The following is a 26,444-nucleotide window of genomic DNA, read 5'->3' on the forward strand; positions in this document are numbered from 1 at the left end:
TGGTATGACGTCACACATAGGTCACGCTAAAGGTCAATGGTGGATTCTCCGGGACGACGGCCAAGAGCGGAAACCTCGAGCAGTATTGCTTTCCCAATAAAAATTCAGTGCAGTTAAAACTGCTTACGTACGTGCGTGAGCGTTCTACCTCGACGCAGGTTGCGCACTGAGAAATGAGGCGATGACGCGTCCCGGAACGCTGATTCTACAAATGCTGAATCCATATATAGTCCAAATCAAACACTAGGGCATTCGGTTCGAATATTTGTCTGGAGCGACTCTCCAAAAGACGTATGCTACATGCAACAAGAAATATCGCATGACACCACTCGCAACTGTGTACAGCGAACGGTTGCATCAAGATTTTAAAATAATAATATTAATTGGTTTTGGGGAAAGAAAATGGCGCAGTATCTGTCTTATATATCGGCGGGCACCTGAACCGCGCCGTAAGGGAAGGGATAAAGGAGGGAGTGAAAGAAGAAAGAGGTGCCGCAGTGGAAGGCTCCGGAATAATTTCGACCACTTGGGGATCTGTAACGTGAACTGACATCGCGTAGCACACGGGCGCTTTAGCGTTTTGCCTCCATAGAAACGCAGCCGCCGCGGTCGGGTTCGAACCCGGGAACTCCGGATCGGTAGCCGAGCGCCGTAACCACTGAGCCACCGCGGCGGGTCACGGTGTTAAAAAAAAAATTGGTTTGTGAGGAAAGGATATGGGACCATAACTGTTATGTTTCAATACATGGCTGTGTCGTCGATTCTTGATTCCTTTCTAAACGCTATTTTCCCGTTATGTTTTCGATTCATCAACTAGGCCAACTACGAGCTGTTGTAAAGTCCATTTTCTCACTCATTTCAATTTGCGTGACCCAATCCTCAAGTGGTCAGAATTATTCCGGAGACCCCTAGCTTCTTCCTTTCTTCTCACTCCCTCTTTTGTCCCTTCCCTTCCGGCGCGGTTCAGGTGTCGGCCGAGATTCGAGACAGATCGAGACAGATATACTGCGCCATTTCCTTTCCTCAAAAACCATTTTTCCATTCTTAATTCTGAGGCGGCGCGGTGACCCGCCGCGGTGGCTCAGTGGGTAGGGCGCTCGACTACTGATCCGGAGTTACCGGGTTCGAACCCGACCACGGTGGCTGCGTTCTTATGGAGGCAGAACGCTAAGGCGCCCGTGTGCTGTGCGATGTCAGTGCACGATAAAGATCCCCAGGTGGTCGAAATTATTCCGGAACCCTCCACTACGGCACCTCTTTCTTCCTTCCTTCTTTCACTCCCTCCTTTATTCCTTCCCTTACGGCGCGGTTCAGGTGTCCACCGACATATGAGACAGATACTGCGCCATTTCCTTCCCCAAAAACCAATTATTATTAGGCGGCGCGGTGCTTGGCGCTCGTTACGCAGGCATAGAAGGCACAGGCGCTCTCCATTGCTACACTCGGTGCAACTCAAGAAAGAAACGGCAGATGCCCCTCAAAGGAGGCCCTCCAGCCAATGGCGTCGACCGATTTTCATGACGCCCAGCTAAAGCGAATAAGCCGCTATTTATCCTTTTCATCTGCCACCTCTTGCGATGTTTCGCTGGCAGGAGAATTAACCTCGACATTAGTTCGCGCAATCGAACCCTGCTGCCAGCTGCAGCATCCCGATGAACACGAAGCGCAAAAAATGCCCATGTGCTATGCGATGTCTAAATTATTTCAGAGCCTCCACAACGATGTTCCCCATAGCCCACGTGTCATTTTGGAACGTTACACCCCACATAACATTTTGCAATACAGTTAGTACTCATAGCCTGCCATTCTGCATATTCTGTCTATAAGTAGAACATAATTTCCTGGTTCCCTGAGGTTCCATTTTGCCCCGCCGCGGTGGCTCAGTGGTTAGGGCGCTCGACTACTGATCCGGAGTTCCCGGGTTCGAACCCGACCGCGGCGGCTGCGTTTTTATGGAGGAAAAACGCTAAGGCGCCCGTGTGCTGTGCGGTGTGAGTGCACGTTAAAGATCCCCAGGTGGTCGAAATTATTCCGGAGCCCTCCACTACGGGACCTCATTCTTCCTTTCTTCCTTCACTCCCTCCTTTATCCCTTCCCTTACGGCGCGGTTCAGGTGTCCAACGATATACGAGACAGATACTGTGCCATTTCCTTTCCCCCAAAAACCAATTATTATTATTATTATTAGGTTCCATTCAAACAGAGTCCACTACTAAGGAATAGACTGTACTCAGTACTCACCCCTCGCAGTAGACTTCAAGCATTAATGTATGCTCTCCGTAAGTAGAACATGCATTTTCCTCGTTCTTTGACGTTCCATTCAAAGAGTCCACTACTAAGGAATAGACTGTACTCAGTACTCACCCCTCGCAGTAGACTTCAAGCATTAATGTATAAAAGTAGAACATGCATTTTCCTCGTTCTTTGACGTTCCATTCAAACAGAGTCCACTACTAAGGAATAAATAGTACTCACCCCTCGCAGTACACTTCAAGCATTAATGTATGCTCTGCGTAAGTAGAACATGTATTTTCCTCGTTCTTTGAGGTTCCAGTTAAAGAGAGTCCACTACTAATCAATTGACAGTACTGGTCCCTAGTAGTAGATTTCAAGTGCTAATGTTTTCAAGACACACTCTCTTAAGGCCAGAACAACTAGCAGCTAACACACGATGACTCACGCACCTGCATTCCATTTTTTTAGCATGTCCTTGACATACACCTTATATTGTATTCATATGCATTCCTGTCGAAGACATGTCTCAATGGCACTGCAGGCAATTCTAAATACATCAATATACACCAGTACGTCAATCATACTTTGTCTTGTACTCTTCCTGCTTCATCTCATTCTGACCTTTTTGGATTTTGGTGAAAGTGGCAATTTTTTGCTCTGTCGTTCTTTGGAATGATGCACAAGACATTAGTATAAACATAATCACCTAATGAATTCTCCTCTGCTCGGTAAACAACATAGTAATCGAATTCCTTTTCCAATGCAACTGTGGTTCCGGCAGCCCAACTGTCCAACATCACAAGTGTAAGACCATGTGGCATGTACAAAAACTGCAACATTGTCGTTGACTTGTCGCCTCAATTTGCTATAGTTAAATGTTGGCATGCCGAAAGAGCCGGAATTATATTGAACAGCTTTAGTATGACTCAGGTCTTAAACTTCTGTTGTCACTGCCAGTGTTCAGTTGCTGGAACCACAACTACATGGGAAAACAAGTAAAGGTATAGTAGAGTATGACTTAAGCAGTTGGTAACAATGGACCATATGGTGGGTGCTGTTTTACTACGTTTACCAGTCCCAACACTAAAGAAAATCAACTTTTCAATGTCTGACCAAATTACTGCAATAAAGAAGCCAGTGATATCAAAACCCACACTCAAGAAAACCTTTCGCAGAGAAATTCTGTGTGGTGGTCATGATTTTGGATGGAGCTTCAATGAATTTATTGATTGGGCATAAGCCAATTCCACATAGGGACCAGTGTTAACGATTATCAAATACAACTCCAGAACAAAGCAGTAAATTCCCCCAAAAGAGGTCCTCCAACCAAAGGCATTAATCGCCTTACATCAAGCATCTGTAGGGCACATCTAATGTTCTCAGGCCATAGGTCCTGCTTTCAAGCCATGTAATGAGGCATTTAGGTCACCTACAAGCCTCAAATCTCTCCAAAAGGTAGGAGAAATATCATTCCCACATCCAACAACCTTGGTTGCTTCATAGGCACCTTAACTGCCCGAATATACTGCTGAATAGCAGGCCATGGCCTTGGAACTTATGACACACCCTGCACATCTGCAGCACCACACTATAGAAGGCCTCAGCATGTGAAAGCAGACTGCATGTGACGTCATGGCAATATATCGACACTTCCTGGAAAGCCTCCTATAAGAGCCTTTGAGGCTGCATTCTTCAGTAGTTTCGACTGTAGTGTCTTGCACATATTCCATGGAAAAAAAAACACATTACAAAAGATTTTCTACGCAAACACGTCAATAAACAGGTTGATATGTTTGTTTCTACTAAACACAGTAAGGGTTTTCGTACAGGAACGTTCACTAATGCAGAAGCTGGTGAACACTTGCCTCAGTGACAGGTGTGCAGTACCCGACGGCCTCGGAGATGTCTCTCACGAGGTGGGCTTCAGGTACGACAACCACACGGTTCAGTTCAATAAATATGAGCTAACCCACGTCATTGCCAACACCATGGTGCAGAGGTATGGGCAGCCTTTCCACCAATGTATTACAGCACTACCTAGGCAAGCCCTCCATACCTATATCAGGAGCTGGAGGCAGTGAGGACATCATAGGGAAGAATGCGATTCTAAGAGCTGGTTTGTGTGCGGAGGGAGGGAGGTTGTGGGAGACCCAGTGAAGGCAGCCAATGAGCTGCCTTGATTGAGAACAATCTGCTTGCCTGCACAAGGTGAAGATAAACTGATCAATTTTATCAACTCAATATACAAGGGATCTTTTTTTGGATATTTGAATCGTACAACACCTGCTGGTTATACAAGTATCGCCACTCCAAGGTCTGAAAATGCAGCAGAATGAGAACAGAGGGCAAATATAAACAGTGATTAACGCACATCCTGTCCACAATCTCATTGTTCACATTCTTAGTGTCATCAGATAAAACAGAAACTTCAAAATAGACAAACCAGCCCTAATAAAACTTTTGAGGCATCACCGGCTTGCCACATTGATGTAGTTGACTCTGAGTGTCAATAAAATTACAGTAGCATTGTTGACACTGACATCTTGAGTTAGCAAAGCTGCTTTGCCCAAAACTCCCTCCCCCCCCCCCCCCCCTCCCCCCAAAAAAGTATGCAAAAAACTCTCTAAATCACCACACTATACAAACAAGACAGATAGCATTTTTTAAACATTCTTTATTGACTGCTAAGGTGTTTTATGTACAGTTCAACATACGCTAGCTTTTGCTCACCACAGATGGCAGTTTGAAGACCAGAGGTCCGACATTGCAATTGCGGTCACAGCCTCTGGAAATTGTAACTTTCTAACAGCCCGAGAGAAACTTGGACATGAAGTCTGTGGGCTTCGGGTTGACCGTTTCTTTGAAGTAGTTCATAACGTGAGACTTTTGCTTGAAGATGTTAAGCGTTTCCACGAGCTCCATTTGACCCTGCAGTGCAGAGAGATGTGTGCAAAATATTAAACACTGCTTCTGCCCATATCTCAGGCACGCTCAGAGAGGGGACGTATTTCGTTACTCAAAACGATCACTGCCTTCATGAGCACAGATGCAGTTGCTGTTTAGCTCTAACAGCAATGAGATGCCATCATCCGTAACAAACTTACTTCAATTCCTGTTAGCATAGCTAACGTGCCTAGATATTTCTCAAACTGGGTAACCTAGAATTCTAGAGCGGACAGAATGTTAAATACAACCCACAATACCCGAGCTTGACTTTATTCAAGTGTAAATGAGAACAATTGGTTGATGAGTCAATTAGCTGATTCAGTTGAAGGAGCCCTGCAGTATAGACTGCACATGTGTTTATTGATCACACTGCTCCCAAAAATAAAAGTTCCGCAGATAGCTCATTAGCATGACTGGCTCCTTCCTCAAGACTGCTTGCAATGATTAGGGCACATTCCAGGGTTGGGGTCGAACCCTTCATCGAAAGGCACTCTTGAAGGGGGTTATGGATATTGCTGCAATGACCATAACCCAGATGAAACTGTCGACTTTTGTGCCGAGGTCACAAGTCGGTGACTGATCCCGAAGCAACATGACAAAACTATCCACTATTTCACCAGTGTTGAACCCACTGACCTAATCAGCAGTGTTTGAAGATGACACTCAAGGAAGCTGTGTAGTATGCGTCCACTGTCACTGCTGTGCAGACGAACATGTCTGTACACGCAGCCTAATCGCCGCAAGGATTGGTCAGAGAATCTTGTATTGGGAACTGCTTTTTAAGGCTCAACAGCTGCTTTTCAACGTGGCTCGTAATTTCAAAAACAAGCGCCAGAAATGTGGTTGCAGGTCGGCTAAACTGACGTATGTGCTCGAATCATTCTACCAATCAGCATCTCCTACAGAGCTAACGCCACCATAAGCGTCACGCACTAAGCAGAGATGCCAACGAGCATTTTGCGCCAATTGTAATACGCAACCTAGCAGTCTGCTGCAAGTTAGCAGGAAATGCGTTAAGTGTACCTTTATTACTAGGAGGTCGATGGCTCGAATATCGCGAACGTGCTTGTTTTTGAGATACTCTTCTCGCAGCTTGGCCCTCGCCTGCTCCGCTGACACGGGTATGTCGTAGATTTTCACTGCGAAAAGAAGACAAAAGCAACGTGATTACCAGACGCATGCGCTGAGTTAGCATCGCAGACACTACAGAGACTGCGAAGGCCATGGTAAGCTCAACCCAATAGTTTCTTACCGCAACATGTTTGTCCGAAACTCTCGTATGCAGCCGTCGCTAGGAGTACTTTGTACGACATATCGTGTCAACAAAACAATGTAGCATATTTCAACTCGCACCTGTTGCGCTTCGCGGTAGCCGCTGTAGCATTTAAGGTACAGCGAAAGCAACAAATTATCGGCACCCGGTGACTCCGACGTCGCGGAAAGGTCACACAGCTGAGACGACGACCACTCGGGGAACTGCCGCGCCTGGCTTAAGCTGGGCACTACCAAGACGAATGAGCGCGGTACTTACCGATATGGGGCATCTGGCGATACCATGCCTTGTACAGATTCAGGGCTCTTCGCTTCGCCTCACTCTGGTCGAGCGAAAGCAAAGGTTTCACAGTTCGTGCCGTCGATTTAACCAAGTTGGACGCCATTTTCAGAAGACAGCGGCGCCCTCACGCATCAGGATCTCAGGATGCTGCAGTATTGAACATACGAACGCATGTGATAACCTGACAAAAAAACAAAAATATTTTTGTCTTAATTTTATAAATATTTGTGTTGTATTAACGTCAATTCTGCACTAAGGAAGAGGAAGCAATAGTGTAATTGTCGGATGTAGACTCTCTAACCACTTCCGCTGTCAACACATGGCGGCTTTATTTGTGCCTCAAGTTGTGTAGCGGTTTGTGCGTGTGCTGCGAAACACGCCGGTGCGCCAGTTTCAGACCTAGTATAAGGGCACAGTTGCAGAACCAATTGGTTCACACTTCGTTGCAGCGCTACAAACCTAAAAAGTCCGCGGTAAACGCTCGAAGAACGTTGATTTCTGCCGTGTTCTTTGCGTACTCGTTCTAACTACTCGCACATTGAAGCCTTGGACCATCATAAGCGAAAATGTGCGCTACTGCTGCCAGCTTTACAGTTTCCGCAGCGACCAACGCAAAGCCGAATCCAAAGCCAGTGTACTAGAGTACGAGAATACCGCCCGGTTGACATCAGCGACACCTTGGGCTGTGCGGCGAGCTGGTGATGCGCGCACTGCAATGGCCCAAAGCGCCCGAAGTCCCATGCAAATTCCCAAGAAGAACGCGCTGGTAGTACAGTCCATGTGGGGCTTCAACGTGCCATACCGATGCGCGCACTGCAAGCTCCGCTTCCTCGAAGATCTGGAGCTGGTGGATCACCACAAGCGACAGCACGGTCTCAAACCCCAGAGCGTGGAAAACTGGAACCCCACAGAACGAAGCTACGGGTCGGCATCGGCGGGCCCCAACTCATCTCTGGGTATCGACTACGGTTGCTTCTTGTGCGGCGCGCCAACGACATCTTGGGACGAGATCTCGGCGCACATCGTCCAAGCACACGATCGCAGCGTTTGCCGCAACTGCGGCCGCCTTTTTGTCTCCGAGGCGGCGCTACAGTCCCATCGCAAGAACATGCACGACCCCAAGTTTGGCAGCCACGACTCAGCCCAAGCAACGTTCGGAAGGAACGCCACTTCGAACACCGTTGCTCCGTCTAGCCGCTTGGACGAGGAAAAGCGTTCTTCGGGCGAAGAAGACGAGGCTTCGTCGGCGGCACAGGCGGGCCACCAGGACTGCAGCCTCTGTGGACGGTCCGAGGGTGTGCAGCCTCAAGGGTCTAACGGCGTCTACACCTGCCCACACTGCGAGTGGACGACGCTGAGCTTGGCGCGGCTGAGGCTGCATCATCTCGAGGACCACGACAACGGGGAGTTGACGAAGCTTTTGCAGCAAGCAGGACCGTCCGACGCCGTCGCATCCGGCACTTCCGCGAGCCTCGCTGGTAGCTCTCGAGGCCTTCAACGAGAGGATGCTGGCCCCTCGGCTATCGAAGTAGACGACTCGGCGGCCGACGCATACTCCAGTGACGACACGATCTTAGCATCGTGTCCATCCGCTGATGACGATTCGGACTTCGAGGACGAAGAAGAATTAGACTCTGACGATGAAGTTACGCCGCGAATAACCAAGAGGCCAGAGGTCACATGCCCATATTGCGACTTCACCTGCGTCATGGCTTCATCGCTTCGCCGGCACCACGCCCTCAAGCACGCAGAAATGCCTTTGGCTGAATCCCATGACAGGGACGCCCGTCGTAAGCGGCCTTCCTCCACCAGGTTAAAGCAGGTGCCGAGGAAGGCTCGTGCTGGCAAGTGTGACGCCAAGATGTACGGTTACAAGCGTGATGGCTTCGTTTGCAGCGACAATACGTCCGGGGAAAGCAGCCAGGATGAATGTGGGGACGAGGATATTGCCAGTGCAGCCCTAGCAGTACCAAGTCCGCTTTCCGACGGTGATGCCAGCTGGCATCCTAGTGAGGTGTCTGGCGATCGCAAGAAGGATGACTCCTCTTCTGATAGTAGTGAAGATGATCTGAGCAGTGTGTGCTGTGAAGAATGCGGCCAGACATTTGCGACCAAGTTGAAGCTTGCTGTCCACATGGCCAAGTTGCACAAGCTACACTACTTTTGCTTCCACTGTGGCCGTGCTTCGAAGCAGGTGGAGCTGCTGCGGCTCCACCACAGGCGTGTACATCGAAAACATCCATTCAAGTACCTCACTCTTGATGGACTCAAGTTGGTAACCGTAGCTCGTGTTGACTCTGGCAAGAATGAGGAACACACTGCAGATGAAAGCACATGCCTTGTTGGGAAATCTGCACAGCGTGCTGTGAAACACTGGCGTCGAAGCAGCACGAGTAAAAGCCATGCTAAAACGTCATTTAAGCAGCGTTCCGTATCTAGGTCACCAACTGAGAAACCGCACAGTGCACCTCGACGACGGAAGAAGTTTTTAATTTCTTCCAGCAGTGATGAAGAAGAAGGTTTCCACAAGCCAGAGACTGTTCGATCCATCTCTCGCATTGTCTACAGTGGCTACCGATGTGCCAAGTCTGTAGATGCTTTCCACCAGCTCATGACTAAAATCAGCGATGAGTTCAAGTGCAGTGCCTTTTCATGTGGCTTTAGCACAAATAGTGCTTCAGATTTTGAGGAGCACCTTAGAGGCCACAACCTCGCTGATGTGTTTTGCATATACTGCGGCACTGATGTTGCCAGCCCGGAGGCCCTCATTGCGCACCTTCGACAGGCCCATGGCAGTCTGCAACACCAGTGCTCCAAGTGCTTGTATCGGTCGGGTGAGGATATGCACTTTAAAGTTCATCTCCTTCAGGCCCACCCACAGGAATCTGCCACATCCATCCCAGTCTCCTGCCAAGAAGGGAGCTCCATCGCATCGCCGGCTTCCTCCACCGAGCTGAGAGCGTTTGATCCTTACGTGTGTGGATTCCAGGGGTGCTCCTTTGAGGACAGAAAGCGATCTGACTTTGAAAAGCACACTGAAGAGGTCCATGCCGACGCGAATTTGTTCCCTTGCTCAGTATGCAGGAAAGGTTGCCAGTCTGCTGCCGCACTGCTTCAACACCTTCAGGAGCACGGCTTCGCCAATGTCCAGTGCGGCTACTGTAGCTTCGGAACAGGAAGCACGGGCGCCATGATGCTTCACTCCTGCTACTACCATTCGGACCTAAAGACAGTGTTTCGAGTTAGGAGTGAGGATATTGGCGAAGAGCTCATCAACTACTCTGAAATGGGTGTCCGGTACGTGGCCTCTTATGACTTGAGCCACCTCAGCTTCCAGCAGCAGTGCTGCTTCTGTCTCGAGATGGTCTCTGGGTTTGACGACTTCCAGAGGCACGTTTCGAGCCAGCACAACTTGTCACTTTCGGTGGAGGAGCTAGCTGACAGGTTGTTTGCGGCTTACAACTACACGGAAGCTGTGAAGGTCGGCCAGTGCCCCTTCTGCTCCTTCACCATGGACAGTGTGTCCTGTTTGCAGAAGCATGTGTTGAGGCAGGAGCTCGGCATTTCAACCTTCACCTGCTCAGCCTGCCACTGTGGCTTTGACGACCGGCTCTCGTTTCAGCAGCACATCGACAGCAGCCATTGCTCTGCAGCTGCGACGATGCAGGAGTGCAACAACGGGCCAATACTCTCGTGGACGCAGCAGAACCTCAAGTTTCAGATCCATCGCTTTGGCTGCATCCACTGCCAAGCTACCTTCACAGTGGCGTCTATGTTCCGAAGCCACCTCTTGCGCCACTACACTTATTATCCAGCAAAGTGCAAGCTCTGTGGCCAGAAATTTCGGGGAATTCAGAGCAAGGAAGACCACATGAGAAAGGCTCACGGTGGGCCCGACACTGGCCAAGACTTTACAAGTTGCGTCGAAGAGGAGGTGGCGCGGCAGACTGTCCCGTGCGCCATCTACTCGTGTCCCCACTGTGACTTCAAGAGCCTGAACCAATCATACGTCACAGCCCACGCAGAGCGCTGTGCTTCGTCGGTGCATGTAGTGCCTGCGCAGCGGCTTGAAAACAGATTTTCCGGCGCGGGCAATTCAAACACCGACGCTGAGGAAGAAGTCAGTTCGATATACAGCTGCATGCATTGCAGCGTTGGCTTCATCCACCTGCAGCGTCTGCTAGGCCACGGCTTCTCTCAGCACGGTTGCGCCTACTTCTGCTCACATTGCTACAAGGGTTTTAAAGTGAAGGACGGTTTTGTACAGCATTGCAAGAGTCGGATGTGCAAGCGACCCAAGTCCATGCTCTGTGTCGAGGTGGCAAAGAAAGGCTCCAAGCGGCCTTACTTTTTCAAGGAAATTCCCATCGTGTATGATAGCGGTAGCAGTTCGTCGGGTGAGGAGCAGGACGACGACATGGAGGAGAGTGGAGCGTTCTCGTTTTACAACCAAAGCTACGAGCCAGTTGAAGGGATTGAACGTGTATATTTTACAGACCATCATGGCACAAAGCTGTCTTGGCCGGAAGCTGGGAAAAACATGAGCATTGAACCCTATGTTCGTGTTGTTGACTGGAAGAGGTCAATTTTCTAAGAGCTTACTCCTTAAAGTGCTGTTCCTTTTGTTTTGCCTTTTGGAGACCTTTGTGATAATACTTGTGTTGTTTAGTGATGGCTTCAAGCTGCCCTGAAGTCAATTTCATTTTTTGCTCTCTCGTTTTGTAATGTCTTTTGTGCAAAGGCATTCATTGTCAATATGTGGTCACACATTGTCGGCATTGTTGACTTAAAGATTGTCTGTCATGTTTGATTTAAAGATTGACCATCATGTTTTTTGTTTTCAGAAATAGCACTGTTTATCAGAGAAAAAAAACATGTTCAGAAAGATCTTGACTGCATTTCATTTTCTGTCTGCTGTTAATATTAAAGTATATAGCTGTGCTACAAATTGATTACAGTGTGGTGCACAGGTGCCTATCTAGCATTTCAGATCATGTTGTGAAAATTAATACCTGGACTCAAGCACGATTGATAGGTGAACAAAAAGGTTAGTGGACAAAAAGGAAAGTGGTGCAGGCGCATCCAATAAACGGAAGCTAACAAGCTTTATTATCATGGTGCAGACATTCCATGAACGTCTTGGCATAAATGTGGAAACCTGTATAGTGCTAGGCACTTGCTTTCTCGTGCCATTCATTAGACGCTGCTAGTTGTCTATCTGGGGACATGAAATATCACATCTTCTTATCTATAAGGACTTGGTTGTAAACCAGTTGGTAGGACATGGTGAGAAGCAAACTGCAAAACAGGACGGGACTCTGTTGTCGCCTTCCCCAGTCCTGACCTGTTTTGCTGTTTGCTTCTCAGGATGTCTTTACCTATGTTCTAATCACTTTCTGCTGCTTTAATGTGCCAAAAATGACAAGGAGCTGAACTTTGCCTTTATCGGTAGTTTCTGAGGAGGAGCACTCGAACGACATTAGCACATTGTCACAGGCACGGATTTTGCTGCTGAAACAGCAAATTATTGTTTATGGGGGTTAAGCGTCCCAAAGCGAATCTGAATACGAGGGACGCAAAAACAGCAAATTGCTTGGAAGCAGGCTTGTATGCAGTGTGTTACAAGTAATTAATTACTTGTAATAAGTTAATTTGCTCTGAATGTTGTGCATTGATTACATGTTGTAAGGTGTAATATTCTCCATAATTCATTTATTTTTGCTTTTGGTTACTAGCAATCTGTTTCGCAAAAACTAGAGTACTACTTCGAGAACCTGAACTGTGGGTCACACTCTAGGTTTCACAAAATTCCCTCATGCTGGAGCGAGAACAGCGTAGCTGCAAAAAAACTGCGCACACATGAGGATGTCCGCGCATGTTAGTGAGAGTGGCTTGCATTTGAGTAGGCCTCTGTTCTGCGCTTCGCAATTCGCTTTTCACCTCGACGGCACAACGAAATGTCATGTTTAGTGAGCTCGGGCTTTGTCCCCTCGTAGTGCGCGAGGTTTTCGTAAATGTTGAAGCAATGCACATCTCTCCAGTGCTCGAGATACTCTTCAGCACCGCTGCTGCTGCTGGGTTCACAAGGATTTGCAGAAGAAATGCCGACGAAAACTTAGAAAAATAACTATAGGTAAAATTATCAACATATACTGCAAAATATAGATCAAGCTAATAAAAGATGGATGAAAAGTAGTGTAAAAGCAATCAGTCGATAACTTCTCTAACTTTCAATTACATTTCATGTGCTGTGACGGACCACTGAAATCGGTTCTATTACAGATGGAGTAACTCTGATTACTTCTTTTCTGTAATATACGCATGACTAGCACCAAATTTGTCATTAGCAAACATCAAATTCACACGCTCAATTAGGGCTAACTCTTTCATTTCCTGTCCTGCTCTCCTTCGGTGTAAGCTCCGGGGGGCATGTCCCGATACCAGTGTGCGAATCTTCCATGATCACATCATTTCTTTCTGGAGGTTCCTTTGTAAGCTATGCATTTCTAAATTGAGTTGTTTTTAAATAAAAAAGTGCACTAATGTCTGCCTAACTTAACCAAGTAAACATAATCTCCTGCTTGAGTTTGCACGCACCCTGGCCAATCTCCCAACGTGGGTATGCACCATTCCAATAGAGACCATCAACGACGTCTTGCTTATAGATCCCCATCATGTGCACAAATAAGGATGACTGTGTGCCATTTCTCTTTCGGTGTAAATACCAAGGGCAGTGTCTTTACAGCTGTACTGCCACCGGGAAGGTATCTGGAAGTTTTCATTGTTCACTATAAACTTTGAAAGTTCTGGCCACGATTCTTTTAAACTGATGCAGTGACACTTTCCTTTTTTTTTGAAATTGTTAACTTTAAAGATCCCTCTTTGCCATTTCTCCTGTGATTGTGTATTATATCTGTAACCATATATTCCATCTTTTTGAAACGGCCTTCTACTATTTCAGCAGTGGCCAGCAACCACAGACAAGGTAATAAGCTTCATCCAGCATGTTGATAAATGTTCACCTCAACTAGTCACTTCTATGAACCCTTTCAGCTGTTGTGTGCACAACTGTGTACAAAATGACTCGTAGTTTTTTACTGTGTCTGTAATGCACCTGCTTCTAAAGAGGGAATTCTTTCTTTCGGACCGCAGCGGTGGCCGAGTGGTTGAGCATCCGCCTCGCATGTGGGAGGTGCGGGCTTCGATCCCCATTGCCGCCGGGTACCCACCCGTCATACAATGGGTACAAGCTACCCCTGGCCTGGTGCTTGGCTTAATCAGGGTGAAATGCTTGGGAAATGGGTCTTTGACCCCACCTTAAACGGAAAATCCTTGTGCCATGGCGCTCTTTAGCCGCAGATGCCGTTGCGCCATAAAAATTCACTATCAATTCACCATCTTTCTTAGTGGTGAATTTAGCACCCTCCATGTAGGAAACAGGGTAGCCTTTTGTGCTGTCTATTGAACGTAATACTTGATATTTTGCAAAACAGTGAGCTTCGTAGCACATTACGGTCGCTTTAGTTTTTTCCGATGGAGGCGCTATCCGACTAAACAACCCGGAAGTAGTACAGGTGGCTCTTCAATCCTCATCGAAACACTTCATGCGCATTACTGATGTTCGGCAGGTGTGGTATTTTGTGCAGGTCACCGGATAAAGACTGTATTGAAGACCTGCTAAAGTGTACGACCTTCGCCAACCACCCGGTGAGCGCATTCATTCCGCCTCATCTAGCGTGCTCCAAGGGCTTGGTCCGAGGGGTCGACTCCCGATTGAGCCCTTCGGAAACACTTGAGAACCTCTCGCCTGCAGGAGTGATTGCTGTCCATCAATGCAGCAGGATGATTGACAGAGCGAAAATTCCTACGGAGTCCGTCATTGCCACATTTGCAGGAATATTCTGCCCGTCAGAGATTAAGGTGTGGCCATTGGTATTTCGAGTAGATGCCTTTAACTCTCGGCCCCTTCAGTGTCAAAACTGCTGGCGATTTGGCCTCAGCGGCAAAGCCTGCAAATCGGCCTTATGCTGCTGTGCTTGTGGGGAAGGTCATTGCAGAGAGGAATGTCCCGAACAGCAAGAGAAATGTTGTTTGTGTAGTGGTGCTCACCCTGCTGATTCTCCTGACTATCCTGCACAAGCACATGAAGTTCAGGTGCTCGAGCTTATAGACAAGCGCAGATGCACGTGGAGAGAAGCTTTTGCCGCAGTCAAGGAGAGAGCCTCGGGCTACTCTAGTGTGGCCGCCAAATGCCCATCCATAATGGATGCCAGTTGGTGCCAGGCTATTACAGTGGCAGTTGAGAAAGCTGTGGCAAATGCAATGGATCGCATTATGGAAATCGTTTCCACGTGCATTTCGCAGGTACTAGCTACCCAGATGACCAATCTTCTGCAGGTGCCCACAGCTCCGCTCTTGCCTTCTTTGGCTTCGGAAGCTGCTTCTCCTTCTGTGGTAATCGATTCCGCTTCACAGGGCAAAAAACAATATGAGCAACAAAAGACTTCAGAGGTCTCTCTTCCGGACAGCGTTATGGACGCATCCTCTATGGACTGTGTGGATATGGAGTCTTATTTCCGCGCCCAGAAATGAAGTGGGTCTCCTCTGAATATTGCAGGTCCATCTTGCCCCCAGTCAAAGCAAAGTAACGTAAGTCAAAATCCTAAGACCAGGATTCTAGAAAAGGCAGTCGCGGCTGCGGCACTCCCACCAAGATAGCGTTCTTAAGTGTACTCCAGTGGAATTGCTGATCTATATTCTCAGCTTCAACAAATTCAAATTGCCTATGCAATCAGCTTCTACCAGATTTAGTTGCATTACAGTAAACATGGCTAACTACAAATTTCAATTATCATCTCAAGAATTACCGTCCATTCTGGCTTGACCGGTCATCACGAGGGGTAGGGTTGTTAGTGCTGATATCTACAAAGTTTTGCCACAGGGCTTGCATTTCTTTCCAATATGTGGACAAGGAATGTGAAATCCTTGCGGTTGACCTCAGTGTCCCAGGTCAACAGCCCTTTATGGTAGCTAATGCATATTTCCCGTCTGGTGTGCATGACACTTGGCCCCTTGACTCACTCATGTCTAGTAGCCGATCTCAGGTTCTATTACTTGGAGACTTCAATTCGCACCATGTGACTTGGGGGTTTAAAACAGACAGCTTTGGTTCTAGACTATTTGAATGGGCTTCTGACAACAACTTGATCTGCAGCAATTCCGGATTGCCTACGTTTGTTCGGAGTCAATGCCGCTCTGCCTTGGATTTAACTTTTTCCTCCCCAGGAGTCTCTGTTAGGTCTTGGGCGCCTGTTGACTATGCAACAAACAGTGATCATCTACCGATTAGTTTCAACTTTGCGTGTAAATTCCTGAGTGACATCAGCGCACGTTAATAAATTACAGTTGCTTTAAAGACACGCTAAAATCAGCTCTCCAAACCAATTCAGACCCTTGCACTGAGACAAGGGCCGAGAGCAAGGCTACACATCTATGTTCAGTACTGGGCCATGCAAGGCAAAAGTCTGAATTTTTGGTTAAGGGAACCAAGGGTGCAATCGCGAACAATTGGTGGGATGCTGAGTGCACGCGTGCATATAGACGACGGAAAGCAGCCTGGAAGAAACTTCTCATCAATCAATGCCCAAAAAATTGGTTGGATTATAAGTATGTTGCAACAACATTTAAGCACACTGTCGCCTGTGCAAAGGAGGAGCATAATACAAATCATTATGATTTCCTTTCGCAGTCAGGAAATAAATGAGCTTTGTTTAATTTCATGAGGCGCAACAAGTTGATTCCACCGGCTGTCAACACTGAATCCCTCGTTCAGTCCCCTGCTGACATCGCAAAGGCCTTAGAGGATGTTGCGTGTGGCCTAGAGATTTGCTTTACATCTGCTCTACTTTCTCCTGCTATATTCACATGCACCTCAAGTGATTTCACTGAGGTCTCTATGCCTGAGCTGTCGCAAATTGTTCTGCGCTTATCCCCAGCGGCTCCTGGCCCCGATAAGGTCACTTCATCTATGATCAAAATATTGTTCAATGAATCTCCTGCAGACCTGTTGGCTCTAATTAACCATTCCATTAAAGGTCCTTGGATACCTCATGTGTGGCGTCTTGCTGAAATAGTTCCACTGCTTAAAAAGCAAGGGGAGGGCTTAACTTTAAACGACATACGCCCTATTCCATTAACATCGAGCATAGTGAAATTGGTGGAAAGGGTCCTTCTCAGCCGTGTCATGTCATTCATTTCGGAAAATGCTCTCTTGAATCCGTGTCAAATTGGTTTCAGGCGGGTTGTTCAATTTGGTGTGCTCATACTGGCCTAGAGTGTCGTATTAAGTTAGCACACAATAGAAAACAGTTTGCTGCGCTTGTCACCTTGGATGTCAGTAAAGCATACGACAGCGTTGAGTACTCGACTCTGTTACTCAGATTACAGGAACTCAACTTCCCAAGCTATTTTATAGCCTGAATTTCTGCTTTTTGGAAAGTAAAGAATTTTACTGCTGCCAAAATGGTGTTTCCTCAAGGAGATTTCCACAGACAAGAGGTGTTCCGCAAGGATCAGTTCTCTCACCTGTTCTTTTTAACATTTTTCTAAGCTCAATTCCATGCATTCAAAATGTGAAAACTTAGGTGTACACTGACGATATTGCATTTTTAGCATCATCAGGTGACATTCACACTCTTTATCAAACCCTGCAAAATTACATCAATGTTCTTGACAACTGGTTAGGAAGAATTCATCTGTCCCTTAATGCGAAGAAATGCGCATTGTTAGTATTTCCAGTTTCTGTTCCTGTAAATATCTCCCTGGACTATAGAAATAACAATTCCTCAAGTTCAGATGATGAAGTATCTCAGAGTAATATACGACTCTACTCTATCCTGGCGGCCACGCATTGAGCAAGTTTCTGCAAAACGAGTTCGGGCCATTGGCATCCTGTGCAGGCTTTGTAGTGCTAGGTCAGGCATGAGAAGGCATACACTTCTGATAATTTATAAAATGTACGTCCGCCCAATTTTTGAGTTTGGGTGTGTTTTATTCTCCGGAGCTCCTGCCTATAAACTTCGCCCTCTTGTGCTCTTGGAGCGCGAGGCGTTGCGCCTCTGTCTGGGGCTTCCAAAATATGTCGCCAATGCTGTTCTGCACCTCAATTGAGGCGTGAATCCCATCGTTATAAGCTAGGTTTCGCCTGTTAACAGTTCAAACATTTTTAAAATTGTGCGACTCACCTCTTCACGCCTCCAGTATAATATTTCTTAGTCAACCCTCCACCCTTTTTAGTGCCGCCTGGTCTCGTATTCATACTCCGCAGATATGTTTCGTGCGGTCTCTCCTTGATCCCATAAACATTCATTTCACAGATGTCCGCCAAATGTATAACAACTCCTCATCTGTCCAGATTGAATTCGATGACATTTTCCCATCGAATGCAAAGCTGCAGCCCTTCCCGCTTCTTCAGGGTCTATTGCAGGACCACCTAAGGTCCTTTCCCTCTCATGTTCTTATTGCTACCGATGCCTCGCAGGATAGCGAAAAAGCAGGTGTGGGAATTTTTTCGCCTTCACTGGATTGGTCTTTTTCTCTCCGTCTTCCTGACTTCACTCCAATTTTTCTGGCTGAATTATTAGCAGTAATCTTAGCCTTACAAAAATTAGAATCTACCGTTTCCCAGGTCGTGGTTATGACAGACTCTCTGTCCATTTGCTCTTCCTTATCCTCACCCACTGACTCTCGGTCATTACGCCTCTTTAAGTTCCTGATTCCGCTCCATCTAAATTCGGTAAGGTTGCTTTGGGTACCCGGTCACATGGGCTTTCACTTAAATGAGGTGGCAGATTCCTTAGCAAGAGCCTCTCTCTGCGGCCCAATCGTTGCTGTCCTGGCAACCTGTGCATATAAAGCTGCGGTGAGGTTTCGCAGCTAAATAATATTTCAGGAATTTGCTGCCTCAGCTCTTACATCATCTCCCGAATATCAGCATCTTCTGCATCCTTGGAGTAGCAAAGACTGGCACTCGTGCAGACTAGACGTCTCTTTCACACGTTTGCGTTGCCGGGTTCCCCTTCTAAATTTCTACCTTCACAGATCTGGCCTGGCGGCTTCCCCATTGTGCCCTTTTTGTGTTGAACCTGAGACAGTAGATCACTTCCTGCTGTTCTACCGCCGCTTCTCTCATTTGAGGAAGCGTCTTTTGCAAATTCCATTTCATCAACTGGGTTTGCCTGTGTCCTCCGCGGTTGTTCTTTCCATTGACGCTTCTTTGCTTGGACAATGCGACAGGAGTGTGCGCTCTGCTGCGCAAAATTTCCTTCAAGAAATGCAGCGACTCCCATTCTGATTTTTTTCCCGCTCTCAGTCAGTACGACATAAAAACATTACAGGCATTGTATACTATTGTGCACATTAAGCCATTGTCCCGTCTTCGATCTCCAAGTTAACAGGACCCATGTCCTTACCTCTTCCAATCTATCAGACTACATCCTATTACCACTCCTTTTCCCGTCAAAACTTTCCTGTGTCCAGCAATTAACCGCCTGTGTCTTGGCCACTCCCCCGTAGTGGGTATGTGCCAGCAATGTCTGAGGCCTACCTACAATTATCAACCACTGTGGCACTTTGTAAAAATTTTGTACAAGCGTGTATAAAATTCGCAATCGTCGTTTTGAGCACGAAAACCTACGAATTGGCTCTTTGAGGCCTGGACATGGTATTAAACCGAAAAAACTTGCTTTGAATCTTAAAGAGCGCGCCTGCAAGGGTTGGACGTTGTAACTACCTCTCCAAGGCTTTTCAAACGGCAAGCAGAGAGCAGCGTCTTTGCTGAGAGTGCGAGAGCACTCAACAGACAAGACTACAAGCACTTTGTTTTGGACACCAATTGTTTATTACAAAAAGAAAAGCGAGAAACGAAGGGTGACAAGCTTCACTTCTTCCAGCACGAAAGCCTCCCCAGAAGCGTCCCACAGCAAGACCGGAGAGTTCGGTGCTTATCCGATGAAGTTGATGACGACCAGGTGCAAGATGATGTGCGCAAAGATGAAGTCGGCGTACGCCCGTTCTGGACTGATGCCGAAGAACTGCGACTTGTTTTGCGGGTTTGCCTGGAGCCGCAGGCAGACGCCCAGCACAAATGATGCCACGCAGGTGATGAATCCGGAGAGGAACGAGTTGAACGGGAAGGTGCCCACGATGCAGCAGTACACAAACTGCACCACTCCCGTGAGCAACACGTAGACGAGGTACGAGTCGATGATCTTCATCTTCTTGGGCGTCGTGGCCGAATATTCGTCAAAGAAGCGCTTGACCACGTCCCAAATTGTCGCGGAAGACATGATGCTTTTTCTTTCGCTCCTGCCCAGCGAACGATGATGCCACGAAACAATTTCTTCTTCGACGTGTTGTGCGACGCCGGGCAGATAAGCTTGGCTTGCTTGCTCGTCGGCTGGCGTGCCGGTTCGAGCCGATGATGATGTGGACAACGACATGATGATGATGACAAAGTTAGATCGCCAAACACTAATCTAATAATAACCCTAAATTGTGTACTAAGCTTGCTAATACTATTTCTTAACTTAGTTTGTGGCATTGGACAGTTTTTTAATTATTTTTTACTTAATTAACGTACTAAAAAGTTGCTAGTTTTGTTCACGCCCGCTCAGGTGGCGCTATGGGTAGCTCAGGGTACCAAGATGGCGGCTACGGGAGTGCTGCCTTTCGTCCGTGGCATCGATTTAACTCGAAATGACTTCCAAGTACGGATAATTTCGCATATTTGGATGCAGCGGTTTAATACACTAGCCCATAACCTATCAGCCCATGAAACTCACGCTTGCCTAACCATTGTATTTCGCACCGGTAGCCGCTTTGGATAGACGGAGGTGTAACCCAAGATGATTTGTAGACAGCGCGCACGTTGGTAGCTCACTTATTTTGCGAGGCTTGCAGTTTTGTGTGTCGAGCGCTAAATCATAGGAATCCGAAAATACATGACAGTCGTAAATAAAACGGTGAGCGGTGTTATAAGTTTTCTGCGGCATGGTTGGCTTTAGCATCGCGTTTGCGTTTGCTCGCTGTGATCTCGCAAGAGCGTCGGGGTGGTGGTCGGCTAATGACGATCGCTAGTGCGATGTGGCGCAAGCTTTTGTGATAAGCTTAAGCGGCTCATGAATAATAAAAATACGAGCGCAACACAAGCGAAGCGCTATGCACGAGCCGCATAGGGCAGTATCATATGAAAGTCGAGCTAGCTGTGAATCTAATCCGAATCAGCTGATGCGCTGTTCTGCCTATCTGCTAAGCTGTTCTTGTGTGCGCATCTGTCGTGAAACGCCTAGCAGAGTGATTATTGAAGCGAAAAGCTTAACTACGCTAGTCAACACCGCGCTTCGCGCGAGCCGGCGTATGTCGGAGCGCGAGTGACGTCACGCAGGCGCAGTTTCTCTCTCTCTCTCTCTCGCTTCCTAGTTACTAGTGCGCATGCGCCACTAGTAGCACCGAGCCACAGGTGTTACGCCGCTGCGCAGCGCCGCGCCTTTCCTCAAAATTCAACTTTTGGGTTTCAGTTTTCTCTTTCCTCTTTCTCTCCCTCCTTTATCCCTTCCGTTACGGCGTGGTACGGGTGTCCACCGAGATATGTGAGGCGGTTACTGGGCCATTTCCTTTCCTCAAAAGCCAAACAAAACAAGTGAGCCAACGGGCGGGGCCGTTCATAGAGTTCATTGGTGTTGACAACTTTGCAAAGATGTTCATTTTCAGGAAAGGAAAGGCGCACAACCGGCTCCATGGGCCACTTGAGACCTCAATCTCGCTTTCGCTTGGTATATCCTGGATTGGCTGGGCTAGTCCACATTAATTTTTTTCACTTTGCGAACGAAGCTTGAGCAGGACTTCTAATGGGGATAACGGATAATTGATAGTCCCTTAGGGTAGCAGGGTGGATTCAAGGAAGACGTAGCTGGGGAAGGCGGGGAGCAAATGGGGAAATGAGGTAAGGCAATTCCTTTGCTGGCGCATGACAGGGTTGATTAGAGACAACTGGGACAAGGTTTCGTTTTGAAGTGCACGTAACCTCACTGATAATGATAAACTAAGCTTTCTTCATCAGTTTGTTTCTAGCAGTAATGACCTGTCAACACCATGAGGTGGATTTCCGCATGCATAGTTTTTCTCGTTTTTCACATTTTGTTATAGTTATCATTGTTCAAGCCTTTGCAACGCGTTTGGCTTCCTACGAATACTGGGAATTCCACACAAATTTGGGAGCTGCTTTTTATTCCTTTTGCCGTGCGAGACCGAAGTATTCATCCTAGCAGGGATTCTAAACACATTGCGTTTTGTTTTTCTCTTCTTTTGCATCTTTTATTTCAGTTGCGCACTTGGAGCTTTGATAAATACGTAAGCACAAAACTGACACGAATGCGTACTTTGTTTTTCGTTTGCATTATTGTTGTGTACGCCATTACCACGCTGCTGCCTTTTGCAAATGGCTTTACATCAGTATTACCAGTATGCATTGCAGTGTCATTTGGTAGCACTTGTTTTTAAGCTTGCTGGCTTCAGTTTTTGCATTTTCCCGAATTCAGCGAGCAAGGTGAAAGTTCAATTTGGAGTTTCGTAAATGTGTAAAAAAAATCTTGAGTGTTTGTCATGACTGTTTTAAAGAGAATGTTTTTTAGGCTGGTGGAAACTTGTCATTCTCAAAAGCTGATGCATTGATCACTTTCTTCCAAAATCAGAGTGGCAAAAGAAGAAGGATCCGAGTAATGTACACCTTTTTTTTTGTACCTGCGTGCCTGTCTTGCAACAAATGCTGCTCGTCTTTAAATGTGTTTTGCATCAGCAACTTGCACTGGTGTAGTGGTGTTAACATGGGTTGTTTTTGTTCTCAAATGTGCACTTAAAAGACAAGGTTTCTCTGTTTGTAATGCTCCTACTGCAAGGCATTAAGCATTTAATGTTTGTGAGAATAGTGTGCTCTGATAAAACTTTGTGATCATTGCAGGGACTTATTGTGGACATCGTGAAACTGCGTATTTCACGTGATGCATTATAACTAAGACCTTCATGTCTATTATCAACAATACTGACTCAAATCAGTTGGAACATTACATTATTTACAGTTTCAAGAAATCACTGTTGGCCTATCTTTCCGCTCTTACTCAGTGCTGGCCAAGTTGGAAGTGTGAGCACCCTCACGAGTTTTTGCGGTGATAATTTGAGGCATTCTGTTAAACTTGTCTCATGGAGACCATCTTTCATGCGCATTTGGTCAGTCTCGCAAAGAACTAATAGCGTCTAACTTTTAACATGGTTATTATGTTTGTGATATGGTGTGTTCAACTCAATGGGTGCGCCGTTCCTGCTTGATTGATGAAAACACTGCATTGGTGCTTTTTGGTGTAGGAAGACTACTTTCCCAAGGCAGTCGGTGACATGACTGGTCTCCGATGGCTTCGGCTAAACAGGACCAAGATAGACTGGATTCCAGATGAACTTCAGAGCCTCAAGAAACTTGTAAGTAACCAGGCAGTAGACATCCAGAAACACATGATTTCACTGTGATGGAAATGAAAGATTTCATTGTGGCATTGTAAATCGGTACAACGTGTCTTGAATTATTCTTCACATTGTAATTGGCTCCTGAGAAAAGAATGGTTGTACATAGCGCTCTTCTCTTGACAATTTTATTTAGCAATAGCGTCCATATTCTGATAGTTTCATTGGACAGTACCTGTTTAGTGCTGAATTTTCTAGGGAGTAATTACTCATTCCAATCCATCTGAGCATACCCATACATTTGAAAAAATAAAATATACACACCTTACTGAGCATCTTCGTAGTCTATTACTGCAAGGGTTCTGAAAAAACTAACTTTGCTTGTTCAGATAGATGTTGGTGAATAATTACTTCTTCGATCTAAATCTACTCCACCTTGGTGGATTCCCTTGAATACATTGTGCAACATACCCTTTTCCCTTCGTTCCCCCCCATTTTCTGTTATCATTGTATTACCGCCATCGTTTGTTTTTATCATTTTTCAGGAGACACTGTCACTCGTGCGCAACAACCTGGTGACACTGCACGGCGAAGTCCCGCAGCTGCCATGCCTGCGCTCCCTCAATTGCCGCCACAACCGACTCAAGAACTCGGGTATACCGCCCGAAGTCTTCGACCTGGAAGACCTCTCTGTTGTGGTGAGATAAGAGAGCAAATTCAATGCGCAATTCATTTACTCAAGGAGTCTGTGCACCACAGACTCAAAATATGTCACTTGGATATTTACTAGATTAAAAGCTCTGTAACAATAAAAAATTGTCACAGTTGTTATAGTAACCGTGCACATTGGCTAGCACTCTGAAAGTAATGATAGAGCTTTTCACGAACGCCCTTTTTATCTAGATTTGTGTGTTGTATTTGGCTGTCTTGAAGTTGGCAGTCCTTCTTGCTATGAAGTGTGCATTGGAGCTTTGCAGTACAAGCTCGAATTTTTCTTGTCAGTGGAAAGTAGCCTGGATGCGTCCGTAATGCTCTCCTCCTGCAGTCCTGCTAGGTGCATCACCGTATCAGCAGGTGTCTCATGGGCTGTTTCCTTTAGCCTGTGACTACAAATCTGGATCATAAGAAGCCACAGAAAGAAGCCCTGCTTGGTTATCAGGGTTACTAAAGGCATTCAGCAAAACCTTTTCAGTTTATTGGTGTAGGCTTTTACTGTCATGCCTACTCTGTGAAAGTAGCCCTGAAAATGACAGTGAAAATGTAAATTACTCTTGTACATCCCCATGTCTGTGTACAATGCCATTAATGCAGCACTGCGGTCAAGTGCAGTGAATGAGCACTTGTGTGTGAAATTCTTGCAGGACCTGAGCTACAATGACCTGCGAGAAATCCCTACTAACTTGGAGCATGCCCGGGGACTCCTCGTGCTCAACCTCGCATACAACAGGTTTGGTTCCCAAAATATGCTTCATATCTTCCGTGGTGGCTTCTCTGAGTGCTGGCGTCGTGAAGATGTCTCAAAATGTACCACACTGGTTCTTGAAAAGAAAAGTTTGTTTTGTCAGCAGGGCGCCGATCATCGTGACTTTGTGATTCAAAACATACAGGGCCAAGGAACGCAATAACATGAGCTGCCGCCGACATGAACTGCCGTCATGCACGCTCTTCGTTGTGCGTTTTGTGCCATACAGTTAAGATAAACTTAGACCAACTAGCCCAATCCTGGCTTTTTGACAGGGCACTGGAGATTATTGTCTTCTGGTCGGCAAGCGTGCTCATCTGCAGCTGTTGTGGTGGCTTTGTGTGAGTCATTTCACATGTTGCTTTTCATTGCAGGATTGAGACAATCCCACACCAGCTCTTTGTTAGCCTTGTCGACTTGATCCACCTCGACCTGAGCGGCAACCAGCTTGGTGAGTTGTCCATGCAGTCGCATTACTTTCCTCTTTGCGTTCTCACCCGTGTGATGGTTTTTCTTCCGTATTTATATGGTTGTGCATGTGTAGATGTTTGTTCCAAGTTTGGGCTCAAAATGGGTGCAAATTAAATGCATTCTTATGCATTTTTTGGGCTTTAATGTAAATGTTTGCAAGACCTGTTTCGTGTCAAAGCTTCCTGAATTGAGGAAACTGAGCTGATATTGAGGAGTTAAAGTTTTTATTTGCTTGTTTGTATCTGTTTATATCTTTGTTTGTTTGTTTGTTTGTTTGTTTGTTCGTTTTAGTGTACTCCTAGCTTCACATATAAGGCTGCTATATGATACTTGGTGGATGATAGCCTTAGTTGCCTATGTGCCATAAAACCAGTGGTGTAGGCATTACCAAAAAAAAAAAGTAACTAAATATGTTACTCGTGCTAAGTAAAAAGGAATGCGTTACCACCCTACGTTAGCTACAAGAAAAAGGTAATGCGTTACCGTTACTATTACTGAAAAAAAGTACTGCACGTTACTATGCCGTTGCTCCATGGCCATAAATTTTAATCGGTGCATCTTCGCTGCAAGAACTCACGATAATAATCGTATAAAGCTCATATTTCACATAACACTTCTAGCTCAAACAGCGATTTTAGCCGAAATCTTGATTTAGCAAGAATACTTTACACAAATGCGCAGGAGCTTAGCATTGTTACAGTAGCCTAGAATTGCCTGTAGAATTACATGTGATGGCTTCTAACTCTATGGCACATGGTGAAGCCATTTACCGAATGCGACATTAAACACAAAATGACACTCCATCATCACTTCCAACTTCACAAAGAAAACATCACTGAGCTCTTAACAAATTTACAGTATTTCTGAAAAATGGGATGTTCCAAGATGCTCGGCATGCTTCCACTCTTTAGAGAGTTGTGTGTGTGTGTCGGTGGTTTTGGGAAGGGGAGGTAGGTGAAGGCAAACGTGTGCATGCATGTTCCTGCATGTCTTTCGTGCTTTATGGGTATTCTGTCTTCTTTATTTAGTTGAGCGCATCGTCAAGGGTAGGTGTTTTCTGTCATGAAACAAGGGTCATCGAGAGCACCTGTGGGTTATGGGGTTTAACCCGCACCTGCAGGTTTTGTTTATTCGCAACACCACTTTAGGTGCTCTGCGCTTTTTTTCGCTGAAAAAGGTGCAGAGGAAAGGGGGGGTCGGGGGCCAGTTGGAATAAAAAGTAACTAGTAACGTGACACCTCACTTTACCAAAAACTGTTAACATAA

The 26,444-nt window shown here is 46.4% G+C and overlaps 4 protein-coding genes across 5 annotated transcripts in view; 2 read left to right on the forward strand and 2 right to left on the reverse strand.

The window, feature by feature from the left end:
* Positions 1–4,891: 4,891 nt before the first annotated feature.
* On the reverse strand, positions 4,892–6,883 carry ND-B14 (NADH dehydrogenase (ubiquinone) B14 subunit). The gene is made up of 3 exons (XM_077634590.1): positions 6,713–6,883; positions 6,205–6,320; positions 4,892–5,163 (listed from the first exon to the last, which is right to left on the reverse strand). Exons 1-3 carry the CDS (start codon positions 6,837–6,839, stop codon positions 5,038–5,040), a joined length of 369 nt encoding a protein of 122 aa, XP_077490716.1. The 5' UTR covers positions 6,840–6,883; the 3' UTR covers positions 4,892–5,037.
* A 185-nt stretch (positions 6,884–7,068) lies between these two features.
* LOC144101424 (uncharacterized) lies at positions 7,069–13,281 on the forward strand. The gene has a single exon (XM_077634589.1). It carries the CDS (start codon positions 7,452–7,454, stop codon positions 11,328–11,330), a length of 3,879 nt encoding a protein of 1,292 aa, XP_077490715.1. The 5' UTR covers positions 7,069–7,451; the 3' UTR covers positions 11,331–13,281.
* Positions 13,282–19,611: 6,330 nt separating this feature from the next.
* Positions 19,612–20,204, reverse strand: Dad1 (dolichyl-diphosphooligosaccharide--protein glycosyltransferase subunit). Its single transcript, XM_077634593.1, has one exon. The coding sequence runs from the start codon at positions 20,080–20,082 to the stop codon at positions 19,738–19,740; it is 345 nt and encodes a 114-aa protein (XP_077490719.1). The 5' UTR covers positions 20,083–20,204; the 3' UTR covers positions 19,612–19,737.
* Positions 20,205–20,434: 230 nt separating this feature from the next.
* The window catches only part of fliI (FLII actin remodeling protein), a 49,279-nt gene continuing 43,269 nt past the window's right edge, over positions 20,435–26,444 (forward strand). The window contains exons 1-7 of one of the 2 annotated variants that reach the window (XM_077634591.1): positions 20,435–20,502; positions 22,118–22,144; positions 22,486–22,509; positions 23,153–23,263; positions 23,791–23,943; positions 24,607–24,692; positions 25,082–25,158. In XM_077634591.1, the coding sequence (XP_077490717.1) occupies positions 20,440–20,502; positions 22,118–22,144; positions 22,486–22,509; positions 23,153–23,263; positions 23,791–23,943; positions 24,607–24,692; positions 25,082–25,158 (541 nt within the window). In that variant the 5' untranslated portion in view covers positions 20,435–20,439. The remainder of the gene's footprint in view (positions 20,503–22,117; positions 22,145–22,485; positions 22,510–23,152; positions 23,264–23,790; positions 23,944–24,606; positions 24,693–25,081; positions 25,159–26,444) is intronic. The other variant, XM_077634592.1, reaches the window with a different exon arrangement.

Source organism: Amblyomma americanum, chromosome 8 (genome assembly GCF_052857255.1).
Source record: "Amblyomma americanum isolate KBUSLIRL-KWMA chromosome 8, ASM5285725v1, whole genome shotgun sequence".
NCBI classification, from domain to species: Eukaryota; Metazoa; Arthropoda; class Arachnida; order Ixodida; family Ixodidae; genus Amblyomma; species Amblyomma americanum.

What these genes read in the sequence shown, in the direction of transcription:
- ND-B14 (XM_077634590.1), bottom strand. Translation starts at nt 6,839, where the DNA reads ATGGCGTCCAACTTGGTTAAATCGACGGCACGAACTGTGAAACCTTTG. An exon ending in TCGCCAGATGCCCCATATCG is followed by an intron (nt 6,321 to 6,712) that starts GTAAGTACCGCG and finishes TTCTTTTCGCAG; the next exon opens with TGAAAATCTACGACATACCC. An exon ending in TCGACCTCCTAGTAATAAAG is followed by an intron (nt 5,164 to 6,204) that starts GTACACTTAACG and finishes TCTGCACTGCAG; the next exon opens with GGTCAAATGGAGCTCGTGGA.
- Dad1 (XM_077634593.1), bottom strand. Translation starts at nt 20,082, where the DNA reads ATGTCTTCCGCGACAATTTGGGACGTGGTCAAGCGCTTCTTTGACGAA.
- LOC144101424 (XM_077634589.1), top strand. Translation starts at nt 7,452, where the DNA reads ATGGCCCAAAGCGCCCGAAGTCCCATGCAAATTCCCAAGAAGAACGCG.